The 24,618-nt window shown below is 37.3% G+C and overlaps 1 protein-coding gene across 5 annotated transcripts in view; it reads left to right on the top strand.

Annotated features, from left to right (window-relative positions):
* LOC126281996 (heterogeneous nuclear ribonucleoprotein 27C) overlaps positions 1-24,118 on the top strand; it is a 55,581-nt gene extending 31,463 nt beyond the window's left edge. For 4 of the 5 annotated variants that reach the window (XM_049981381.1, XM_049981382.1, XM_049981383.1 and 1 more), the window contains 2 exons: positions 2,087-2,177; positions 22,996-24,118. In XM_049981381.1, the coding sequence (XP_049837338.1) occupies positions 2,087-2,177; positions 22,996-23,111 (207 nt within the window). In that variant the 3' untranslated portion in view covers positions 23,112-24,118. Of the gene's footprint in view, positions 1-2,086; positions 3,192-22,995 lie in introns of those variants that run through there. The other variant, XM_049981385.1, reaches the window with a different exon arrangement.
* The last annotated feature ends 500 nt before the right edge of the window (positions 24,119-24,618 follow it).

Below are 24,618 nucleotides of genomic sequence, written 5' to 3'. Positions count from 1 at the left end.
ACTGATGTTTCCAAATTGTGCAGATGTGTGAGGACAAAATTTGACTTGACGTATGATTCAATTAAAAATTATTTTGTGATTGATGTTTCGACAAGTCAGCTGGTAGGGGCCAGTTGCCATCATCCAATCCTGGTGTTTTTTCTCTAGCACCACATGTTCGCTCTGTTGCCTGTTTCGTAGATACATGCAGTGCCTTGTGGAACATGGCTGGCTGCATGCTGGCAACACTGCCCCCTGACAACTGTAGTCAGAGTAATTTGAATCAGAGCATAGTAGTCCAATTTGAAGCATGGATTAGAAGCAGTGTTATAAGTACCTAGTTTCTTGGCAATCAAAGTTGAAAGTGTTTTTGGATGACTCTCTTCCTTTTCAGGTTTTGGCAGAGTAATAACTGCTTGTGTACTTTGAGTGTATCAAGTGGTTGTAAACTGCCAGTATTAAAATGAAAAATTGTTCGCAAGTTTTGCTCAGGTTTTGTTTGCTTACAAGTCAGATAGTGTCTTCTGTTGTGCTTTTTCTCTTTATTTCCTCCCAGTCAATTGAAAGGAGGCCCAAGACAAATTTTCTTGAATTTACCTTCAATGTGGAGTTCTGGTGTGGGGATTGCAATTAAAACAAGAGCGTCAATACACAGTGATAAATTTTAGGTATGGACATGTTTGTGTTTTGTAGCTAACTATTGTGATTTCACATTGACACTTTGATTAAAATGCTGTTTGAAGTTGGACCATATGATGGAAGTAGTGTTACTGGTTTCTGCACCATATATTTTTGCATGCAGTCTGCCTTGAATGTGTGGATTCACTTCTTCACGGAGAGTGTGTCTGTCTAATGCACTATATAAAAGTGACACAGTAGGTTTAGAATGGATGGTTATGTGCTGATAAGATGTTGGGACAGCTTTGTTTGTGACAGGTTGTCTCCATTTTAAGTTTTTGATATCAGTGAAATGGTAAATAATTCTGTAGATCTAGTTTAACTGTGGAATGTTCTTCTCAAAAGCTATTACTATTGCATTGTTTGCTAGGTATTTGCTTGTAGGAAAATACTGCTTAAAGTTGATTCAGTTGTTCTAAATTTTTGCCCTCAGCAGTCACAGAATGTCTCATTGAACATAGTGCTGCATTTTGTGGTTTAGTTTGCTATAGTAGCACTGTCTTCATAGCTTTAAAGACTTGAATTTCCCCTTTTCATGTTTCATTATGGCTGAGTTCCATCATAGTTCAGAGTCTGTGTTAAAACTGTAGGTCTCCCTGTGACTGGCTGTGGAAGTCAGTTGGAAGGGTGGTTGATGAGAAAGGAATACTGCAACAGGACAATGCATAATAAATAACTATGATGTTAAAACCAACCTTTGGATTGAGGACAACTTTACTTCGTGGTAATGTTAATTTGAATAGTCCACTGTTGCTTTATCATCAAATATCGTCAGTGTGTGAAAAACAATTTTCTTAACTTTAGTCATGTAAGAGACTGACAGGTGACTTGTTCTGCAGTCATTAAGAGATTCAAATCATTTTGTCTAATGTAATGATGAATATTGCCCTCTTGATATGAGAGGAATGGAATTAAAATTCTTAAGAAGCCAGCCATTTTCCATCAGATAGTAATTTCATTTGAGGTGAGTGCTGGTGTGCTGTGAATGAACAGTTAATCTTGCCATTCTTGGCCAACCCATGCTACTCATTTATAAACTGTTAACTTGAGACTGCAGAGCATTTAAGTTAAAACTTAGCTGAAGACAGAAATCTTTGCCTTGTTAACATTCCAACCAGTTTTACCTAACATATTCCAAATGTTGCCCAAGAACCTTGTTAGTCTTAGATGTATGGCCACTGTTTCTCCAGCTATAATTATGACAAAAAAATTTTAATTCCTATGTGATAAACTAGCAAGTAATTAGAGAGAATAATGGAATTTGATGATGATGATGATGATGATGATGATGATGATGATATTATTATTATTTTGATTTCATGCTTAATGAATGTTGAGTACTTGGCATTTATGTTTATAAATATGTTGCCTGACTTATGAAATGAGGCTCTGCAAGCAAAATAATTATGGCTGTCCAACATGTGTGCAGGATACATCAACATATGGAGGAGCGAGGACATATGGTGCTGATGGAACAACTGCAGCAGCAGGAGCGTACTCCGCCCACCCCCCTGTTCCAGGTGGGAAGGCATTTGACTATAAAGAGTGGCCTTCATCGTGACATGCTAGCCCGCTGAAATTTGTGATGTGCTGGTGAGGTTGAGCAGTGTTCGGCCCCAGGCGCTGACTAACACCCCATGGTTAGTGTTCTGTTCGTTGGAGTGCTGACAAGTTTGTAGAACTCAACTTGATTCCTGTAATGAATCGGTGAATGTGACAAGGTATAAGAGACATTAACTGACTGTTGCGCACACACAGTTATAGGCTCTCCACTAGTATAAAATGGAATATGGTTCTTTTTCTTTTTAAATTTGACTTCCCCTGTGAAATTAAGTTCACGTCAACAGCTGTACAACAGTCAGTTCATTTACAGGTGCAGTAAGTAGTGTTACATAGTTACAGTCAGTGGTTGGAGATCAATAGTGTGCAGCTTCTTCGGTCCCCTGAGTTTGAGTCAGCGCCTGTGGGTTGAGATTGTTTCTATTACAGAAAAAGAAAAACTAAAAAAATTACCGTTTTAGTAGAAGTAATACACCGAAAATGAAACTGTGCTTTCGTACAAGATTGACTGATGTACATAATTAGGTAATTTGTAAAAGTGAAAGGCTTATTATGAATTATTTGGTTACTTGGACTTGTCCCTTACTTTTAGTATTACTTCATATGTACAAGAATTGTTAATGTTTATTTAAGATTTTTAAATCTTTTATTGAACAGTAATTAAAATTGCCTCATGTCAGACGAGTGTAAAGAAGCGTACATGATTTTTCCACTGTGTAAGAAATAAAATTTATTTATGAAATCATATGCAGTGCTTAACTTGCATGCACAGTACAACCATTAATTCGTTGATTTAATTGAATCTGCTTTTATGTACGTAATGTATTTTGCTAACTGGCAGTTTCACTTTTACGCACATTGTTTTGTTTTTTAATTTTAATTGGAACTTTTTTAATTTGTATTGTACTGAAGTTCGTACTGTCCTTTGTAGAGCTTTTCCAGAGAGTAAATGGCTAAAGTTCTCAATCCAGTAATTGTGCTTTTCATTTCTTCTCCCTTTTTCTTTGCATGATTTCAGGCAGCTTTATATATAAATCTAAAAACAACATTGCGAGTACAATAGGCCCACACATACACTTACGTAGTATCTTAAATAAAAATGCTGCATGCAAGTGGACAAGTTAAAGTAACTGGATAATTGCATAATGAAACTTTCAAAGTCGGTTGTGTTTTGTTGATGTTCTCAAGATTTTGTAAAATCACAAATTTCAGCGTGTGTTCTCTTTTAAGGTATTGTTTAATGTTTCATTGTTTCCAGGATGCTATGCCTTGAAAGTAGAACTGAAATGTTGATAATTAGGGGCCAAATGTTGTACTTGCAGTGTAGTGTTTTTAGGATCTACGTAACAGCATTGAAACAGCTGCTTGGGACTCATGTTAGGAATTCAACAGTTTTGTATGGTCAGATATAATTGTTTAAAGATAATTAATTAATAATTGACACTGGCCATACTTTGCTGATGTATTCCTATGAATTCTTTTTTTAAAGAACTATAGATACTAAGACAGTAATTTGTCAATAAGTTTTCATTATATGTGACAGTTCAATCATATAAATTACTTCTACTGCTTTTACTCATGAGGCCCCTAATTTTAAGAATTTAGTGGTCACCAAGTTCATACTGTACTTTTTTGCAATAGTATGAGAAGTTGGAAGAACTTGCTGCTTTGTAAGTATCAATGCCATTTTGAATTAATAACAGCTATAGCTTTAAAGGCGAGGAGATACTGATCGTAATGTTTGTGCCCTCCAAAGATTTTATTATTGGAACAGAAGTGTTTCACAAATGGGTATTGAAAATTCTGCAATTGTGACACATCAGATTTATGGGCAGAACTCTGATTTATATCAGAATTGACTGAAAAAATGGCTGTTTAATACTATTGTGATACTTACTGTTTCAATAAATCCTTTTGGAGTGTAGGTAATTTAACTCTCAGCACCCATGGAAATTTTTGAAGTGTTTTCCTTGTCAAGTTGAAGGGGGTGTTCCTCCACTGTTATAGCCACTGATAGTATAAAATTTGCATTGAATTTACTGTAAAAAATAATTTTTAACTGTATATTGGAATAAAAATTGGGACAACTCAGGAGGGCATGAGGTAACATGTTATCTTGCCACTAACAAATAATGTTTGCAATTGCTCTAATACCAAATTTAATATGGGGTACAGTACATATGTGCGGGTTAAGACATTTGATTTTAGAGAACACCAAAAGGCTTTGTAGTAAGACATTAGTTGTCAGCAACTCAATGGATAGTTGAGTTGTTACTTATCAATAAATGTATATTTGGTGCCAGTAGGTACTGACTCTGTAGGTTTTTGAAATAATACTGTTGGTGAAAAGCTGTAAAAATGTCATACTAATAGGGATTGGCTTTTGATAGATTATGCTGCAGAGCTGGTTTGCTGTCTGGTGGGAGAAAATTTATACTGCTGAGAGAGATAGAGGGGGGTCTCTTGCAGGTGTAAATTTTCTGGTTGTCAATCTTTTGAAGGGCAGCTTTCAGTGCTGATGTTTTCATATAATGGTGCCTGAAAAATTGTAATGATTGTTTTGTTAAGTATAATTTAGTCAGTTACAATTAATACTGCAGTAATCTCCCACAAGACAGGCTGTACATCATATTTTCATTTGAGTCTATTATGTATTGAGGTGAGGCTTCACTGACCAAAAAGCACTGTGCCCTCATTTCCAGATCTGAACTGATCATGAATCATGATTATATATAAATTGTTGCTTACTCTTAGGATAGGGTTTTTGTGGCCCATTAAGATCTTGGTATACATTCTGGGAATTTTCTCCTTAAATTTCAACAATGACTCAAGATCCTGAGGTGCTGTCTTGGACTGCAAAATAAAAATTTAATAATGAAAAGGAATGCAATACCATGAGGATCATTAGTGGTATACCAAGATACCACCACCTCTTTATAATAACTGACCATTGTTGAAACTTTAAGTATTTAGATTGGTAATGGTGTCTGGAAAATGACTGTGGAAATGAAACTACTTCACAACTTCCAGTGACCCTCACATGCAAGGAATATTCAGGGTGGCAAGTCTTCTGGAAAACCTGGAGTTCTCATATAATTAAATTTTACGTTGAAAGATTAGGGATTTCATAAAATTTTGAGAAATTCTTTTCTGACTTACGAAATTTAATTTAGTGAGTTATGAAAATCATAAATTTTAAAGTACTATTTCAAATTGTTGATTATAAGAACATTATTTCATACAAATAATAGATATAAAAACTTTGGTTAAACAGTTGCTAATGGCTGTTATTTATCAACTGAGAGGAAATAAAAGGTACTGTAGTATGTGCCCTCGCCCCCCTTCTTATATTGAAGATCAATTTTGGTCGAAAGTGATTGACAGAAGTCAGCCTCCTAGGCCTTTGCACCTTCGACAGATCGAAAGATTGTTGAAACTGTTTATGCAGCCCTATTGATGAGACCTGACGATATCATCTGTTTCAGTTTAAAATCCACATGCCTAAATATGTGAAGAGCTGTACCAGAGAGATGCTTCTGAAATGAAGAGGTTTTTATACTTCAGATGAAAAGTGACAGTTTAGAATTGATCATTGTACATTAAATGTTCAGGAAATTGTATGCTAATGAAGTTGAGGGGGAGTAGCATAGAAAACTAATTATTTGGTTTATTAATAGCTGCATGGCATTGATCTGTGCTGCAAAAGTACAACACAGTTGGACAGAGAAAATGAAAACTTTGCTCTCCTTCTAATTTTGCTTATCACTCAGTGCAATATTTGTTGTTAATATTGGGTAGTACCTATTTTGCAAACGGGCTGTTGAAGGATTAAGTTGGCAGACATTTGATGTGGTAAAATAAGCACAAGATGCCCATTTAATTCTGTATTAGATATTGTCAGTTCATCAGTGCTGAGAAAGTTAGGCACTAGTTGCCAAACATGGAATATGTACAATATTCTTTAGGACTGGGATGTGAAATCAGCACACAGCAGTGACAGACAACTATATAGATATTTGTACAGTCCTCTAGTATAACACACATTAAGGGGGATAGGACATAAATTGGGTGGATTTGGAGGAGGAGAGGTGTCACAGGACATTATAATTTCCACTGTATTTACTTTCACAAATAAACTCGTAAAACTCCATCAGCATGACCAGGAAGGATTCACACTCAACAGTGGAAGTTCAAAAACATAAAACAATTTTTTTACGTGTGGTTGTTTTTTCACTTACTATTGGCTGCATTTGTTGCTGTAGGTACATTTTTCTTCATAAGTAAGACATTCTTCAACGAATTTTGCACAGCGTATGAATGATACTTATCAGGTGCATGAAACTTCAGAATTTTCAGATATATTAAAAACTGTGGTAAATTATTAAAAATTTGTTTTCCTAAATAAGAAGTTTTAAAAGTAATGGCTTATTCATTTTTTGACAAAGTAAATAAATTCTAGAGTTCAATACACAAGTATGGTTAGTATGCAGCCAGTGGTAAGTGATAAATGATGAAATTTCATATGTAAAAAATGTGTTTAAGATTTTGAACTTTCACTACTGTGAGTGTGAATCCTCCCTGGTCATGCTGACTAAAGTTTCATGAATTTATTTGTAAAAGTATAGACGGTGGAAATTAAAATGTCCTGTGTTGCCTCTCCTGTTCAGTCAGCCAGTGTGACGTCCTGCTCTCCCCCTCCCCCCCTCCCCCCCTCTAGCTTACATCTCCTTACACTTGCCAAAAGTAAAAAGCCAGCAGAGAACATGTATTGTGAAACATAATTCTTCCTCAAACTTATCATGTTAGCACACTTTACTCCTGAAAGGCTCAGTTGCATCACAGGTCCATATGCTACTGTCCGTTGTGAAACAGTTGAATGTTAAACATCATGTCCTAACAAATTCTAAAGACCAATACTATACATATGTTAAAATGTGTGCACCCGTGTAGAATGCCCCAACAGAAAATATTCAACTTACTGCCGCTAGTTTGAGTAAGTTGTTGGCTACTTCTTGAGGACACTACTAAAGTGGGCCCAGAAATGCCTCTTACACATATCTCATTTAACATGCTGATACTGTTTTCAGTCCAAAGAAAATCTCAGCTCCCTCTAAATTTCACAGCAACCACCCTGTCATCCAAAAAGTGGTATACCCTCATACTGCTCATTCTTGCAGTGCTTCATTTCTGCTAATGAGCCATTCTGTTCATTGTAATGCTATCAACATTACTTCAAAATATCTTTCATTTTGCCCCAAATACTTCCACAGTTCTGGCATTTCATTTCATTCACTCCCTCATCCTCCATCCAGTATTCTCCTGTGCTAATCTCAAGCTTCAGCCTCTTCCAGTTTGTCAGCTGTTTCTGGTGCAGTTTTAGGCCCTTTATTTAGCTTCGTCACCTGGATATGATTTCTCAATATGGCATGATTCTATATTTATACAGATGTTATAGTTTTGTTGGGAACCATCTCCTAGAAGTTGCGTTTATTTAACAAAGGGGGTTAAAATGGCATTAAACATTAACTGGCACAGAGGTTGAATGATAAAAGCAATGAACTGTACAGGAAAGGCAGGAGTTCGAAATAGTATCAGGATTGTGAAATGAAGTACATGGGAAAAATATTAATGTAAGGTCTAAAGAAATGGTTGCCGTCAATTTTGGAAAAAGCTTGATATCCTTTCGTGCTTGGAGACGAATGCGTCAGCATAAAATATGTAAATGTTAAAGGTGCTATACTTGACCATTTTTCTCAATGGCCTCCTTGAGAAGCAGCTATCAACTTACAGTGATAAGTGGTACTTCCCAGGCACAAGATCGAACCACTCTCCTCCGTTTGTTCTGGTCGCTTGTCCGTTAGAAACTGAATGTTTAATATAAACATTTGCATGTCCTTCGCTCTTATGCTGTTGCAATACTATATACCTCCATAGTACCTTCTCGGCCACTGGCGCCTTTCACACTAGCCCGGTAGTGTCTATGCAGAAGCTGCTGAACAACTGCTGCCGTACTGCTGTGACTTTCAGTAGATACGCATGCCGTTCGTGCCACCCATCCTATGCCACCGCCTTTGATGACTCATTTGCTCGCCAGTATGGGGCGCGTCCCTCTTCTGTTACCTATTTGCTCCTGCAGCTTAAATTCACGTTACCTGCGTTTTTCCCGGTGGGTGTAAACCTTTCCTCACCTTGGCTTCACATGGCAGCCCGTGTTCACTTTGGCCTTTATCTGCTTCCTAAGGACGTCATTCCAGCCTCACACTCTTGCCTTCAGTTCCATGGCCTTCACGTGGAACTTCGCGAGTATCTTTGTCCACTGATGGCTCCCGGACTGACAGTGGTGTTCAGTGTGCCTTCGTCATTTGCGCTGATGTCTTTTGGTATCAGATACTGGAACACTGTTCAGTATTTCCAGCAGAGCTCTTGGCCCTGTCAGGCCACGTAGTACATCCAGCGACACTGGCTTTTCAATTGTTATCTGCTCTGATTCTGTGTCATTCAAAGTCTCTGTGTGCTGTGCACCACCCGTCTCTTAAAGCAAAGGGTCCAGAAAAGCTGTCACTTTCTCACTCTTGATGCAGCCATTGTGATGCTTATGTGGGTTCCTGGTCATGTCAGTCCAATAGGAAACGAGGTCCCCAACACTGCTGGGAAGACTGCAGTCCTAGTGCTCAGCCTGCTAGTTCCTACATTTCATCCGATCTGTGTTGCTGTCTGTCAGCAGGTGGTGTCACTTTGACATCACCACTGGTCCTCCCTTCGTGAGAACAAGCTCCATGTTATTAAGCCTCTCCCTGTGACTTGGGTGACCTCCTCCTCTGCGCTCTCGCTGTGAGATCATTTTAGTTAGGTTGTGTATCGGGAACTGTCATCTTAGTCATAGCCATTTAAGAGCTACTCCTTCAACAATTTGTGCTCATTGTGTTCAACCTTTGGAGGTCAGCTATTTCCTGATGGAATGCTCTTTTTTTTAACCACTTACGTTCTCTTTTGATTTTGATTGATACTCTTACTGTATACCACTACTGCATCAAAATGAGAGGAAAAAATCTTGAGGTGCAAAGGAAATGCGCAATTTACAACAAAACACTGTGCATACACAAGTGTCTGCCAACAGCTGTGTCGAAGGCTATGTAATCCTTGGTAACAACAAACTGCTTCCGATGAGTGTGACATCAGAACTATGTACATAGTTCATTTGAGCAGTTGTCAGCAAGCTCACACGTGTGCAATTGAGTCACGTATGCTCCCACTTCTGGCTTCTTGAAGTGTGGCTGTTAGCTGTATCAGCAGTAGCAGCCAGATGCTGACAGGAAAAAATTTTACGTCTTGCCCAAGCTGTCAGATTCAAGCATGCAGAGCAGTCTGTTGTTTGGGGGGTGGGGGTAGTCACCTCATGACCGATGTTTACCTTTAGTGATTCTGCTATTTCCTCTTCGTTTACAGCTACAATGTCAAAGGAAAACAAAACGGATTTCTGTGGCTGGAAGCTATCAAGTGAATTAAGATACATTCGTGTCATTACGAAGGGCTAAAATATTTTATTAGCTTGTTTTCTGGCTTATTTTGTTTCCACGATTTTGGTAGTTAATTGCATTGCATAACAATGAAGTTATTGTTGGTCTTAAAAGGAAATTTGGCTTTTATTAGTCTTTCCTGCAGAGGAAATCAATTTATTTGAAATGAAGTGTTTTAGTCCACAGTGTTGGCCACATTCCAAATGTTTAGTGATACTTCAAGTGCATGTTTTCATCTTCTGGAATGTATGGCATTATGGCATAGTAAAGAACCAAACACAAGACAGTTAAGAACTGGAACTCCAAAAAATTTACATCCTCTAAAACCACACTAAAAAGCTTAATGTCAGCTTGGGGCCTACTGTATTCTGAATCTGAACATACGAATGTACACTTCAAGCCGACTTAAGCATTTTAGTATGCTATATGGAATTCTGATGCTCTTGCAATATCCCCTGATGTCCTGTTTCTTTTAAGGCATAATGTGAAATCTCTTAGCTTTATACATACAAACGTAGGGGTTTCCTACGTTGCCGTAGCTCCGCATGTGCAGGAATGTCTGTTTTCTGACGTGCTCTAGCAACTGCTGAAACATACAAATTTCTAACAGGTCTTGGGTAAAATATTGTAAAGTGTTGCTTTCAAAGTAAGTTATCTTTTAAGCAAGATGAATTATGTTACTGTTTGAAGAAATTCTCAATCACCTAGAGTTTGACTATCATTTAAAACCGAGATTTATGTGTAGCTACACTTTGTATATTAATTTAGACCATTAAATTTTCTTATTTGTGTGTTCCTGCTACTTAAGCGATACTCCTATTGGCTCTGTACATCTGCTGTCATCAGCTGGCTTGATCATGTGACATGAGCTGTGACGGTCTTGCAAAAGGACATAGAAATTCCTATTTCAGTGCTTCATAAAATTATCATGCTGTGTTTGGTCCCTTCTTCCTGGGTTTGGTTTTCTACGCTTATGTATGAAATGTTAACCATTCAAAGAACTGACAAGTTTACGAGTCCCTAAGGAAAGTATACTGGCAGTTAACACACACAAAGTATATTGTAGCCCTGGAAAGTGTATTTTTTAACTAGAATATCTAGGAAAAATCTGGGAACTTTTTCTTTGCCCACATAAATACCCTGTTATTAGCTTCTGACCTCCGTTTTGCTATGGTGTATTGTGCAGACCTTTCTCCACGGCCCTGTTTTTAACTGTCTTCTTTTCTGTTGGTTGAAATTAAATTGTAGTCCTAACTTCTCTCATTGTCTTAGAGTTCTACAGTTCTGGTGTGGGCATGTATGACCCTCGTTTTTGTACCCTAAAACAAAACAAACAGAAGTGACAGTTGCATCCAGTAGAAAATGAGTATAGAATCTTTCATTATGAAATTGATGTCTGAAATACTAAGCACATTCATTTCACCTCGTCTAACTTTTTGAATCAGTAGTGAGTTTAATGTATCCAAAATCAGAGACTAAACATAAACTGTCATGAAATGTTTTCAGTGATGAAACTTCAAATGGACTTGATTTTTGACTTCATTTTCTGTGTAATTAGATGATGATGATGATATTCATTTAATGAAGTCCACATATTATACAAATATTCTTCAGGTGTCCTCAGTTATTCAGAAATCCACTCATCATTTCTGACCATTCTTAACATGGATGACTGTAGTTCTTCACTGCTCTTTGAAAATTCGGCAGACTGATCAGTATCTACAGCTGCTGCAGGAGTGTCAGCTTCAGAATCACTTTCATCAGGAAAGTCAGTTTCATGACAGTTTTTCTAACAATGCTTCCCGGATAGCATCTTCCATTAGTAAAAGGTCATGTCTACATGCCATTTTCACATAAATGTGCTCCTCGTTCAGAGAGAAGTTACACAATTTTGTACTTAAGGGGAACGGTGACACTTCAGAAAATATTTGCAAATTTAAACAATGGTGTCAAAACTTTGCCTTCCTTCTGTCTCTCACTCAATGTTGAATTTCCACTGGTGGCAGCAAGCTGTTTGTGTGGTGCATGTGTCGTGTAAAGTAACAAACAAGAAACTCCAGGATCAGACTGACCCTGGTATATACGTCTCGCATTAATAATGGGATACGTTAGTCCTGAAACATGTTATGGTAAATGTACCACATGTTTGACAACTGGTGTGTAACATTCTCAGTACTGATTCATGATAAATGTATAAAGGTTTACCAGCGTTAACTGTTTATTAGGAGCGCACACAAATGTTATAAAGAAAACTGTTTTGTTAATTTAAATGAGTATGGTTGTGTGCGCAATTTTACTTCGATTTGGACTTTCCTAACATGTATTTTTCCCCCTCCTTGCAAAATACAGTATATTGCCTGTAAAAGGTGCATAGTAACTTCAATATGAAATATACTAAAGTCGTGTTCCAGTATCTGAAAAATTTGTTGCATTTTTAGCAACATTTCATGTGGGCTGTCAAGTTTCTTTTTGGTACAAAGCACAGAACACTTCCACACTTCACAGTCAAAATATCTGTTGTGAGGTCAAGGCCAAAGTCTGCCCTTAGAACCATTTTCTGCAGAGTTGCCAAAACTGGGGTACTGCACATCATTAGCTGGCATAGGAGCAAAAGTGTTCATCTGGATCACATGTGCAACCATTGATCCCATGCCAAGTTTCTTCTTCACAGAAGACGTCAATCTATTTGCAGTCTCCCCTTTGAAGCAGTTCAGTGCCCTTGCACCCCCCCCCCCCCCCCCCCCCGATAAGAGCTACACGTACACAATGCAGAAACATATATAGAGAAACCAAGTAGAAAATTTCAGGTCAGTGATGCACTGTACAGTTCAATAAGCATTACTGTCAGATACCGTCTACTCTCCCACAATGCACTTACTGTATCGCTCTCCATTATTGGGGCAAGGAACTTTTCTCCCTCTATGTATTCCATCACTCTACAGTTGTAAGAAGATGAATACAGCAAAAAGAGCTTGCATACACTCAGTGTTTTGCCCACTACATAATTATGATCACAGAATTGTCCTTTTGGTAGTCAAAACTGCTACGACCCTGCAGTTAGAGTATTTCCTCATTGTCTAAGGGCAGTATTTCAATCTTAAGACAGTTCACTGTAATTCAGTAAAGTACTAGAAACATAAGTGTTTGCAAAATCCGGTATTTCCTACAGGCAAAATTTTATTGCACTTCGTTGTTACAACCATCAGGTAAAAAATTCACTATGACGATACTCATATGTAGACATAACTACTCTAGTTCACACTTTAGTGCCTGGCAGATGGTGAAATAATTCACTTCCAACATATCTTCTCCATTTATAAGCATTTTTCATTGCGCAATATAAAATAGTGCCACAGTCAAAAGAAAGTGCTACACTGGTGACAGATGCTCACATAACATAGCACGCTGTCAACCAAGGAACTTTACACAAAAGGGGGAGAGGAAACATTCTTGAATCAAGAGTTTAAACATTGAATGTAAGCATCTTTGTCCACCCAAGAACCAAATTTAAAAATTGGTGCAAAAAAACTGAATTTTGGTGGTGCCATAGAGCAACATTGGCCAATAAAGCATATCTTATGGTGTGTGCTCCATCGAATGAAACATTCAGTACATGGGCAAATCTCTCATCCATTCACATGTTTTCTTTGGAATTTTGTAACTATGGGTCTCATCCTTTCCTGGGAAAAAGGGAATCTGGTTAATCAACTACTTTGAGCCGCAAGATGGCTATTGGAGCCCTTTGTGCCTTAATAAGTGTTCTTGTTCAGTGTTGAATGCTTCCGTAAGTTTATTTAAAAGACTGAAGAAAGAGCAACCTGACAGTCTGTACAGTACTGTATTGCACTATCCAAAATGATCACGAGTTCTTCTTGCCGCAATAAGTGTAGCCTTCCTGTTCTACGGCTTCTTCTGAACACCACTACTAAGAACTTGGGTGTCACCACCACATTAAGATATTGAAATGATTGGGCCCAAATGTATAACTCCTTGTATGGAATTAGGTCATTTTCTAATGGAAGGGAAAGCAACAGCATTTGGCTTTGAAAATGTTGCAGAACTTATGCATTTCATATTACGCTGTTTCCATTTCACTGAAAAAGGCAACTCAAGATTTATTCATACATAATGCTATATGCATCCTGTAGATCCTGCATTTTTTCTAGCATTATGTACCCATCTTTCATCAGAGGATTCTCAGTGCTTTGGAATCTTAATACTGGAACTACCTTTGTTGTTCTTCCATCCATGCACCTGATTGCATACCAAGAGTCTCCACTTCATATTCATTGCTTGTAATTGTCTACCACTCCAATCTGCTCCCTGAATGACTTGTTGTTATAGCACTTCTAGTAATTCAAAATATGCACCCCCCCCCTACCCCCATTTGCTCACTGGAGAGCCCTTTTTATAATTGTTGCCGTATTGGAGATGACTATTAGAGGTTCTTTTGTACATACAGTTGATTTATCTACGATTTATATATAGTTGCATCAATCCGTTTCATAGTGGCAGTAAAATGATTGTGGTTGAGATGCATTCCATACGTGCATAGTTTAAAAGATCTCAAAACTTACTCTAAGGCTGCTGATGGAGAGGCAGGACGTACCCATGCTTGTCTCGTGCTGCAGTTCTTAATTTTGCGAAATGAAGCCTAGTAGAAGCTGTAGCATCAGTGTATATATTTTTCGTCAGTCTATATAAATCATAAAGTAAATGTATATACATTAAAAACCATAATCTCCAAAAGTTCTTCACCAATGGTTTTGAAATGTTGAAACGGGAGTTGCATATGAAGGTGCATGTTTTCATATGCCTCCTGTAATACCATCTGTTGTTTTAGGAGAGAGATGGCAGCAATAATTTCAAGAACTTCTTGCATTTGTTGCTTCAAATTTTCATTTGATACTTTAATAAACAATCATGCAGACAGAATAGTATGTAAAGGAACGGTGTACAGGTTTTCTGTTAAAAACAGCTATGGGAAAGAAAATGCTATGATAATCGGAGCATTTTAAACTGTTGGAGAAATTTTTTTCCCAATACATGTTTGTTTTCCTTACATAAAAATTGGATACACAATGTGCTGTTTTGTTTTTCCCTCAATCAGTGTTAACAGAAGACTGTAAGAGTTGTATTTGTGGCTTATCAGCATTTAGCACACTGCTATGGAATCAGAATCATGTGAAAGTTTTTAATCCTATGTGTTCTCAGATTAAATGTGTGGTACTGTCAATGAAGCCACCGGTAGCTGGAGAGGCCCCCCCCCCCCCCCCCTCATACGTGGTAACCAATCCTGACACAATTGCGAAGCATTGTTATGTTCGTTAATATAAGAGTATTCATTGAATGAGTTGCTCATAGTCTCGCATCTTTTTAATTGACAAAAAATAGTGAGGAGTTGGTATATAGTGCAATATGTGAGATTCATTAGGCATTTCATAATTTTGGTGGTTTAAGTATGAGTCCCAGATTAGTTCGTGGCATTATATGCATCTTCCCCATTGGTTGCATAATGCAGTGCCAAAATTATGGGTGTCAACTGTAGACCGTCTGTTATTGGAAGAAAGATGGTTAGTGGCCTTAGCAAAACTTATTTTGTTTAACCTGAAAGTACCACTTCTGGTAGGTTTAAGTTTGCTTAAGTGATGGAATGAAAGTATACATTCTTTGGTATACTGGCTCCATCAACAGTACAGTCTACAATTAGACTTGCGCAGTGCAAAAGGTAATCAGTACCGTCGTAAGGCTACCTGAGAAGCATAAGAGAAGTTGGCATCTTGGAGTGTCATCTGGAGGACCTGGGTTCAATCTCTAAAATTTCCCTTGTTGGGAAGACTGGAATACAATGCACTCAGCACGTGAGTAGGTAGTACTTAAACGAGTAGTGGCATTAAGATCTAGAAAGTTGACAACAGCTAGGAGAGACAGTGTGCTGACCCCTTGGCCTTCTATAATACCGTAACCAAATGATGCAGATGACTGTGCCAATTGTTACTTGTAGTTCTCACTGGGGCAACATGTGATGTGACAAGTTTAAATGGAGTCTGTGCTATGGTTATCTGTGCAACATTTGCACTCCTACAGGAGTGATAAATGACAGGCAAGGCAACACAGCAGGCAGCAAAGCCTTGGGTGTGGCACGTCGCTGTCAGCCTCATTGCAGATAACTTTCAAACATCACATATTTACTTGAGACTGGAAAATAGTATGGCTGTCCTTAGAGGGTTAAATACAATTTATATATGTTAGCGGAAATTGGTACCCAACATTGAGACACCTGAAATACACCTAACAAAAACTGACCATTGGCTATTTTTAAATGCAGACTTTTCAAAATATGTGCTGTGTTTTACGTACTTTCAAAGTATGCAATAAGTATGGTAACTAGCAAAGAAAACTGTGCTACAGACTATACTGTTTATTTTTTCTGAATAGTTTCCTCAAAATGAAATGAGATAACATAGCAGAGAGCACGTGTGAATCCCAAAACTGGTTTTTAATTTTTTTTTGTGGAATAGTTAGTTTCACTGAGGAGCATTGCTTCACCTAAATAAAACAATTCTTTTGACATGCATCGGATGACTTCGCATTTCCTGCCCTGTATATATGTATGTGGTTGTGTGGAGCAACCAGCAGTCTGTTTCACCCGGTGATCTGACAAGAAAATTCTATTGGTGTTGTAGTGCTGTCATCCCGGTAGGAACAAGTTAGGTCGCTTCAACTACTTTTCTGTATGTTCATGTGATGATAGTTGCAACTGCGTGATATGAGAGTCTCCTTGTGTATCGTATCACATCAGTGAGATTGACCTTGGGCAGTGTGTCTCTAGACTTTATTACAGCTCCTTTTTTTAAATGTATGTATCGTACAAGTGCCGTGGTTAGACTGAAACATTTGCAGTAGTGTTCGTTTTGTCTGCATAGTTTTCCCGGAAGGAGTTAGTGATGCCAGTACAGTGTTTCCTCAACTGCTAAAACTTGATGTGACTGATGGTGATTAATTTATTTTACCCACATTTAATATTTGCTAGCAATGTTAACACGTGTTATTCTTGCTTGCAATTACATAGGTCGTCCTTAATCTTTCTCAGATGTGCAACAAGCAGTAAAGTTATCATACATAAGGCATACTGAATATTAGCTTGCTATTTTCATTAGAACAACCACATTTTTGTGCAAGGTAAAAAAAAACTGGTGTTCAGATGAAATTGAAAGAAATGGCAGATGAATTTTTTTCAAACAGCATTTTCATAATGTATGTTCCTCACTACACCACAGATGATTAGTTTCTGATACTAAAGTGGAATTTAGATGTTCCACATCTAAATTTTTATGTTGACAGTTCCAGAATTTACAATTTATATGCACACCAAGATTGATGAAATTGCTTTGTATGGTACAGTAAAACAGGCAATATGTAATTCAAGTTCTTACAAACATTAATTCTGAAGGTGTATAAATTCCAGATGAGATTCTCAACTGGATCTGTCTTTAAGCCACTGTTTAAACGTGTGTGTGTGTGTGTGTGTGTGTGTGTGTGTGTGTGTGTGTGTTTAAATAACATTTTTAAAAAATTTAAACTACAAATATTTCATGTCCGTTGTAGGATTCGGTAAGTCTGTGCCAACAACTCTGCTACATTTGTAAATGTTTCCTTGCATACACTGTATAACTGTGCATCAGTAGAAACTCAAATACATGATGATGCCACTTGTTTTGTCCCCCTCCCACTCTGTCTTGATCACTACAGTGCTGGCCACAGAGAGTTGTTTCCAGAAGCAGAGGTGTGCTGTTTGTCTTCCTCTTTTCAGGTATGGAGTGAGGGAATTACAAACAGCAGGTGATCTTGAGCCCACACATAGGGTTTTTTCTGTTATGATTCACATATTTATAATTTTTCGCTTGGAGGATGATGTACTTAGACCTCGTACAGCGAACAGTATATTGTTAGCCAGAGATGCAGATATCGGATGTAATTTTGAAAATGAAACTTGGCAGTCCTTATCTCTTGAGAGTATCTTGATCAGTTCTGATACTTCTTGTCTGAGTACTGTATATAACAGTACATAGTTCAGCATTCATTTCCAAAATCACTGTAGACCTAAAAATATGTACATATTAATAACATTAGGACAACAAATGTTTTATGAGGAGCACTGAAGCTGTTTTCTTTAGGCAAGAGCTCTTCTTTCGATCACCAAGTTACTGATCCTTTGACACATGAATTCGGAATGTGTCCTGTCAACTGGTCTCTTCCTTTAATCAGGCCATGTAATGAATGTCCTTTCTTCCTCTATAGCACCACATTTCAAATGCTTACAGTTTCTTCTTGTCTGAACTGTTTGTCAAGCTTGACATTCATTCAAGGCTATATGCCACAAAATACCTACAGAAAAGGCTTTCTGACATTTGAAATTTATACTAAATGTTAACAAAATTTTCTTTTTTCAGAAGTGTGTTTATTGCTATTGCCAGTCATTTTATGTCCTTCCTACTTCTTCTATTGTCATGTTGCTCCCAAAGACCAAAATTAATCTACTGCGGGTCTCTTTATTTCATAATTCCCTTATTACTTGATTTGACAACATTCAATTATCCTGGCTTTGTTTTTGTTTGTTCAATTTATAACAGTGTACCGGGACACTAGACTTATTTCCAAGACACTATTGATTTTGCCTAACCTTTTCGAAGTTATGTCATCTCTGACAGAATTCCAATGTTGTAGTAGTAGTTTGGCAAAGTTTTCCTCTCTTCCTGAATTTTAATTCCGCTTTCATATTTCATCTGTTTCCAATTCTGCTTACCAGTGTACCAACATCAGTGATAGGGTACATCCCTGACCCACTCCATTGTCAGCTGTTGCTTCTTTTCATTTCATGTGGGCTGGTTTCTTTACATGTAGGTAAATTTCTGCTTCCTGTATTTTATTGCTGCAACCTTCAGAATTTTCAGAGCGTGTTCAGGCCAGCATTGTCAAAAGCATTTTTCTAAATCTACAAATGCTATGAACATGGTTTTGCCTTTCTTAGCATGTCTTTTATGATAACTCAGTGTCAGTGTTGCCTTGCATGCCGCTACAGTTCTGAGACCCAAACTGATCTGCAAGGTTGAAAAATACAATTTCTTCCAGTCTTCTGTAAATATTTTGCCTGTATTTTGCAAACATTACTTACTAAGCTCCTGGCGTGATAATATTCATGCCTGTGTTCATTGGAATGGGATATATTACACTTTTGCTGTAAGTCCGATAATATTTTACCTGTTTCATATCTTGTGCATCAGATGGAAAAGTTTTGTGATAGTATTTTCTCCTAAGGCATACATGTTTGTGGAAATAAAACTACTGTAGTTCCCTCCCTGCTTTCACCTGTTTGCAGTACGAACATAATGTGACCATGTTAAGAAACATGCCAAGGCAAAGAAAGTCATGCATCTACGACTACTGTTGAGGCCTTCTTCATGAATCATGTTAGTTTGGTGTCTCCACAGATGCCCCTACAATGTTGCTGCAACTGTGTATTCTAGAAACAAGCAAACTGCCCAACCCCAGCAAAAGCCTGCTATACATCCTACCTTTATTTTGACAAAGAGAAACATTTTTCCAATTTAAATGTAATATTATCAGACATAGCACTTAGGAAGAATAATTCACAAATCTTTATCTTAAAATTCTCCTGTTTATTTCTGACAATGATGTATATTACAACAGTGTCAAATTCTGTCCACTATCTTACCAAATGGCGACATCATCAGTTGCAGAATTACCTTCTATGATTACAGTGTAGGTGCCCATAGGAATCAGACTATTTAAAAGTTAAATTTTTCTCAGTAATTACTTAGATCGGCTGTTTATACTGCTGTCTAATGACTAAACATTGTTAGCTCTGGGCAGGGCTCAGATTGCTTGTGAGTTCATACTGTACTACGTGAGATAAATAGACTATGCAGAACTCCTGACGTACTTGCCGGTCAACTAGATTTCTTCACCACCTGTACTCTGCCGAGTTCCTGTAGCAGCAGTTTCTGCCCATTCCCTGCAGTCTTCATTAGTACTGTTCAAAAACATTCAGAGTAACTGACTCTGCAATTGTCATAGGAAAGTGTATAATTTTTGTTTGATAGAACAGAGATGTTAATGCTGTGTGTTTTAGTCTGATAATTGAAAAACATTTAGTGATATAAATGTGTAAACGTTTTGTTTTAAATTGGGTTAAATATGTCTCTTAAATATTGTTGTGGTTGGCTCAGTAAAAATTACTGCTGAAATTGTTATACTTGCAATAAACATTAGTGTTTTCATGTAAAAGTCAGTGGGGAAAGAGAGCTGCCATTTACTTCAATGTGGGTAGCGGAGGCAGTTTTCTTAAATAGATAACTACTTGTAATAATGAATTAGAGGCTCCGGCTTTCTGCAAGTACGGAACTGCTGTTTTGCTTTAATATCATATACATTTAAATATGGTTATGTTGTCATCAGTAGCTTTTTCTTTCATTCTTAAAATACATTTACACAGTCTTTATGTAGGTTAGGGAATGTTAAATCAGATTTTGTTGTTCAATTCACATACATGATTCACCTTTTGCTTACATTGTGAGAGCTCTGAATTTAGACGATGCCCTAACATCCCCATGTTACGGGTGGCTCGGTGCATTAATTTAGATCTATAGTTGATTTAGGTTGGCAGCCACAAACACACAGTGTAAATAAAAGATTAAACATACATAATTTAAAGAACAAAATCTGATGATGTAACATATTTCCTAACATACATGAAATTTGTATGAATGTAGTTGTTGTTACAAGAAGTTGTGGAACAATACAAGAAAAAAGAACCTGTTGAGGAATTCAGATCTGTTGAAGCATGTTTGACTGTTTAAGCAAAATGGTAATTATGTACTTCAAAAAAGGTGGACCTTCTTTAATTCATTATTATTTTTCTGCAAGCACAGGAACAGAAATTAAAATTCCAAAAACTATTCATGATCAGTTTTTCTCAAAGCTGTGCAAGTGTTTATCTAGACATCACTGTAGCTTGATTGCTTCCTCTTTGTTTCCTGATCTTTTAGTTGCTGTTGTGGTTGAGAATTTGCTTATTGATTGCTTTAGAACACTTTTGTAGCAATGCAGTTTTGCAAGTGTGTGAAGATTTCTTAAGGTGGACACAGTTAATTTTAACAAAGATATTCCAAATAGTGGTCTTTCACTACCAAATTTTTGTCAGATACTGGTCATTTGTTCATTGTATTGCTTCTGGCAGTTTCTAGAGCATTGATTGGAGGTGGGACAGCTTAGGTTAAAGTATAACGGAATGAGCAGGAGGTAACCATCCAAGGAGAATTGTGTTAAATGTTAAACTACTGTTATATTATTTCTACTTCGATAACATGCTGTATAGTGTCATATTCCCAAGTTTCAAAGATAATTTAATGACCTGTGAAATACTACCAATATTGTAGGAAGTAATAAATGCTACTGCAGGATCTTCCCTACATGTGCGAAACAAGAGCTGTCAGTCGTCCGTGTGATTGCATGGCAGGAAGATCCATAACAAGAATGTTGATACCCCAGGTGTTAGGAATGAGAATAGGATAATTACAGTTCCAGTTATATTTCCACAAGAGCAATTTACAGTTACAGTAGTCAGATGATTTGGAATGACTAAGTTAGCAGGTGTTCCCCAGGGAAGTGTCCTGGGACCTCTACTGTTCCTTATCTATATAAATAGGTGACAATCTGAGCAGTTCTCTTAGACTGTTCGCAGATGATGCTGTAATTTACCGTCTAGTAAGGTCATCCGAAGACCAGTATCAGTTGCAAAGCGATTTAGAAAAGATTGCTGTATGGTGTGTCAGGTGGCAGATGACGCTAAATAACGAGAAGTGTGAGATGATCCACATGAGTTCCAAAAGAAATCCGTTGGAATTCGATTACTCGATAAATAGTACAATTCTCAAGGCTGTCAATTCAACTAAGTACCTGGGTGTTAAAATTACGAACAACTTCAGTTGGAAGGACCACATAGATAATATTGTCGGGAAGGCGAGCCAAAGGTTGCGTTTCATTGGCAGGACACTTAGAAGATGCAACAAGTCCACTAAAGAGACAGCTTACACTACACTCGTTTGTCCTCTGTTAGAATATTGCTGCGCGGTGTGGGATCCTTACCAGGTGGGATTGACGGAGGACATCGAAAGGGTGCAAAAAAGGGCAGCTCGTTTTGTATTATCACGTTATAGGGGAGAGAGTGTGGCAGATATGATACGCGAGTTGGGATGGAAGTCATTACAGCATAGACGTTTTTCGTCGTAGCGAGACCTTTTTACGAAATTTCAGTCACCAACTTTCTCTTCCGAATGCGAAAATATTTTGTTGAGCCCGACCTACATAGGTAGGAATGATCATCAAAATAAAATAAGAGAAATCAGAGCTCGAACAGAAAGGTTTAGGTGTTCATTTTTCCCGCTCGCTGTTCGGGAGTGGAATAGTAGAGAGATAGTATGATTGTGGTTCGATGAACCCTCTGCCAAGCACTTAAATGTGAATTGCAGAGTAGTCATGTAGATGTAGATGTAGGTAAGTTTTTGGGTGTATACTTCTGCGCCATTTCAAATCGCACAAAAACCATCATCCCACAAGTTTTCAATCAGCTTGGTTAACATATGCAACACTGTTAGACATTTTGTGAAACATCCGATGCACATTATATGCCTCTTCTTACTGTATATAATTTTTGTCTTGATATTGACAACACACACAATTTTCTCAGCAAAACAGTGTTGTATACTAATTAACTGTAGGGAATTACCAGTGGATGGGAACTTTTGACTCTGTATTGCATCTTCTTTTCTACAGCATACATGTCATGCCATATTTATTTTAATATAGATACCAAGCATTGTGTTCAATATTCTTTTCAATGCTTAGTGGCCAGGCAGTGGATACTACATCTGTATTCATAATGTGTTTGCTCAGAATGACCTCTGTAGATTTTATCTGAAAGTTTGGCCACTTTATCCCCGGAAATGTTAAAATATGCAGTTAATACTTGGTATTTTCTCTTGTTTGATACTTTTTCTGTTTGAGAACATCCTGCCATAATCCTCTCGTATGTATTGGTCTTTGTCGCAGTTTTTTCTTTGCACTGTGGTTAAGATTCCTGACAATGTCCAGATCCTTTCCTACATTTACTCTCCAGAATTCCCATCCTTTCTACGCAAGATGGACTTGAAGACAAATTCTCCTGCTTGTCCCAATTCAGGGCAGGGAGACGGCAGTACTGCTGGGAGCTACACTGGTGGACCAGGACCACAGAGAGGAGGCAACTACAGCCAGCCCAACCAGGCGCAGAGCTTCCATCCGTACAGGCGCATGTAACAATTTCATTTGCTGACAAGACAACACTCCAGGTTGTAGCACATTATTGGACTGTATGGTGAAAACCTCTCATTCAGATTGGTTTATTTCTGTGGGACACCTTTAGTACTGGACTGTATGGTTTACAGCACACAATTCTAGGAATAGGATAAAATCCACAGCTGACTGTTCAGTGTTGTTAGCAGCAGAGAGCTAATATATAGATATGTATTCCTTCATTTTGTTTCCATTTCAGATATTCATATTTGATATTTGAGAATTAATAATTGTTTGTTCTGCCTGCTGTTTAATTTTTATAGTTAATGGAAATGGATGTTATCACTCATCTCGCAATTTTCAGTGTGATTGTAGTTGGTACTTGTTAGATGTGTCAGCAGAAGTTTTATTTTGTTTGTCATTTGAATGTAGGAACTATGAATGTTTCCTTGTAAGAATGAGTTGATTAAATCAAAAATTGGAAAATAATTAAAGACTGTCGATCATTAATGATTGATGTAACAAATAACAGTTTTAATGTTCTAGATCTTCTGAAAGGGTTATTCATTGGCATCCTAAAGTTGGATGAGAAGCTGTAACAGTTTATCCAATATTCATTATATATTTTTAAGATACACATCTTGCACATAACGTATTATTTGCGGTACTGTCATCTTTGTATGACACGATGATCAAAATAAGTTTTGATTCAGCAGTAACTTCCACAGTTTTTAAGTTGTATTCTGCATTACCATAATCACATTCATTCACTGCTGTACCCTTACTTATTTTGATGTAATTTTAAGAACTGCCTGCCAAAATTACACATTACATGGATTTAAAATTTCATTACTGTGTGGTATTTTATGGGTGATAAAGTAATGTGAGAAGTTAAGATAAAATGGAATGTATGGGAAATGTTGTTCATAAATAAGCTTTCATTTTCATACGTGATATCAAAGAATAAGCACATTTATACAAAACAAATTTTGAGTATATATTTGAATGTAATAAATTTGAGAGTACATTTATGTGTTGATTATATTGAAAGTACCTAATCCAGAAAAATGCTCTTTAATCATTGTGATGTCATTTCTTGTTTATATTGTGTGTCATTGAATGTATACATGGCATTGCTATGGAACATTGAAATTGATCCAGCAGATCATGCCAACATTTTATCAAGGATAATCTTCTTGCTCTTCCTATTGTTGTTTGTGTTTCAAGAGTTCCATGAAGTTTTATGAACGGAATAGAAAGATAATCGATGCAAATATCGAATAATGATATACAGTCATCATATAAACCTGTTCAGTTATCCTGCATAATAATTGCGGCTACACTGCTTAAAGGGATTCACTGTCTTACGGGACTTAGCATGGTGATGTATCAATTTTTCAGTAAAAATGACATGGGATAATTAACTTATAGTTGTGAACTACCTGTAGTTTTCAGCTTTTAGAAAGTGAATATATTAATTTTTCCTTAATTTAAAATGTTTGGCAGATACCTCATTGATGCCTTTCAAAGA

Source organism: Schistocerca gregaria, chromosome 7, assembly GCF_023897955.1.
Source record: "Schistocerca gregaria isolate iqSchGreg1 chromosome 7, iqSchGreg1.2, whole genome shotgun sequence".
NCBI classification, from domain to species: Eukaryota; Metazoa; Arthropoda; class Insecta; order Orthoptera; family Acrididae; genus Schistocerca; species Schistocerca gregaria.
Note: the sequence above shows the minus strand (reverse complement) of the source record. Positions and strands in the feature narration are given on the sequence as shown.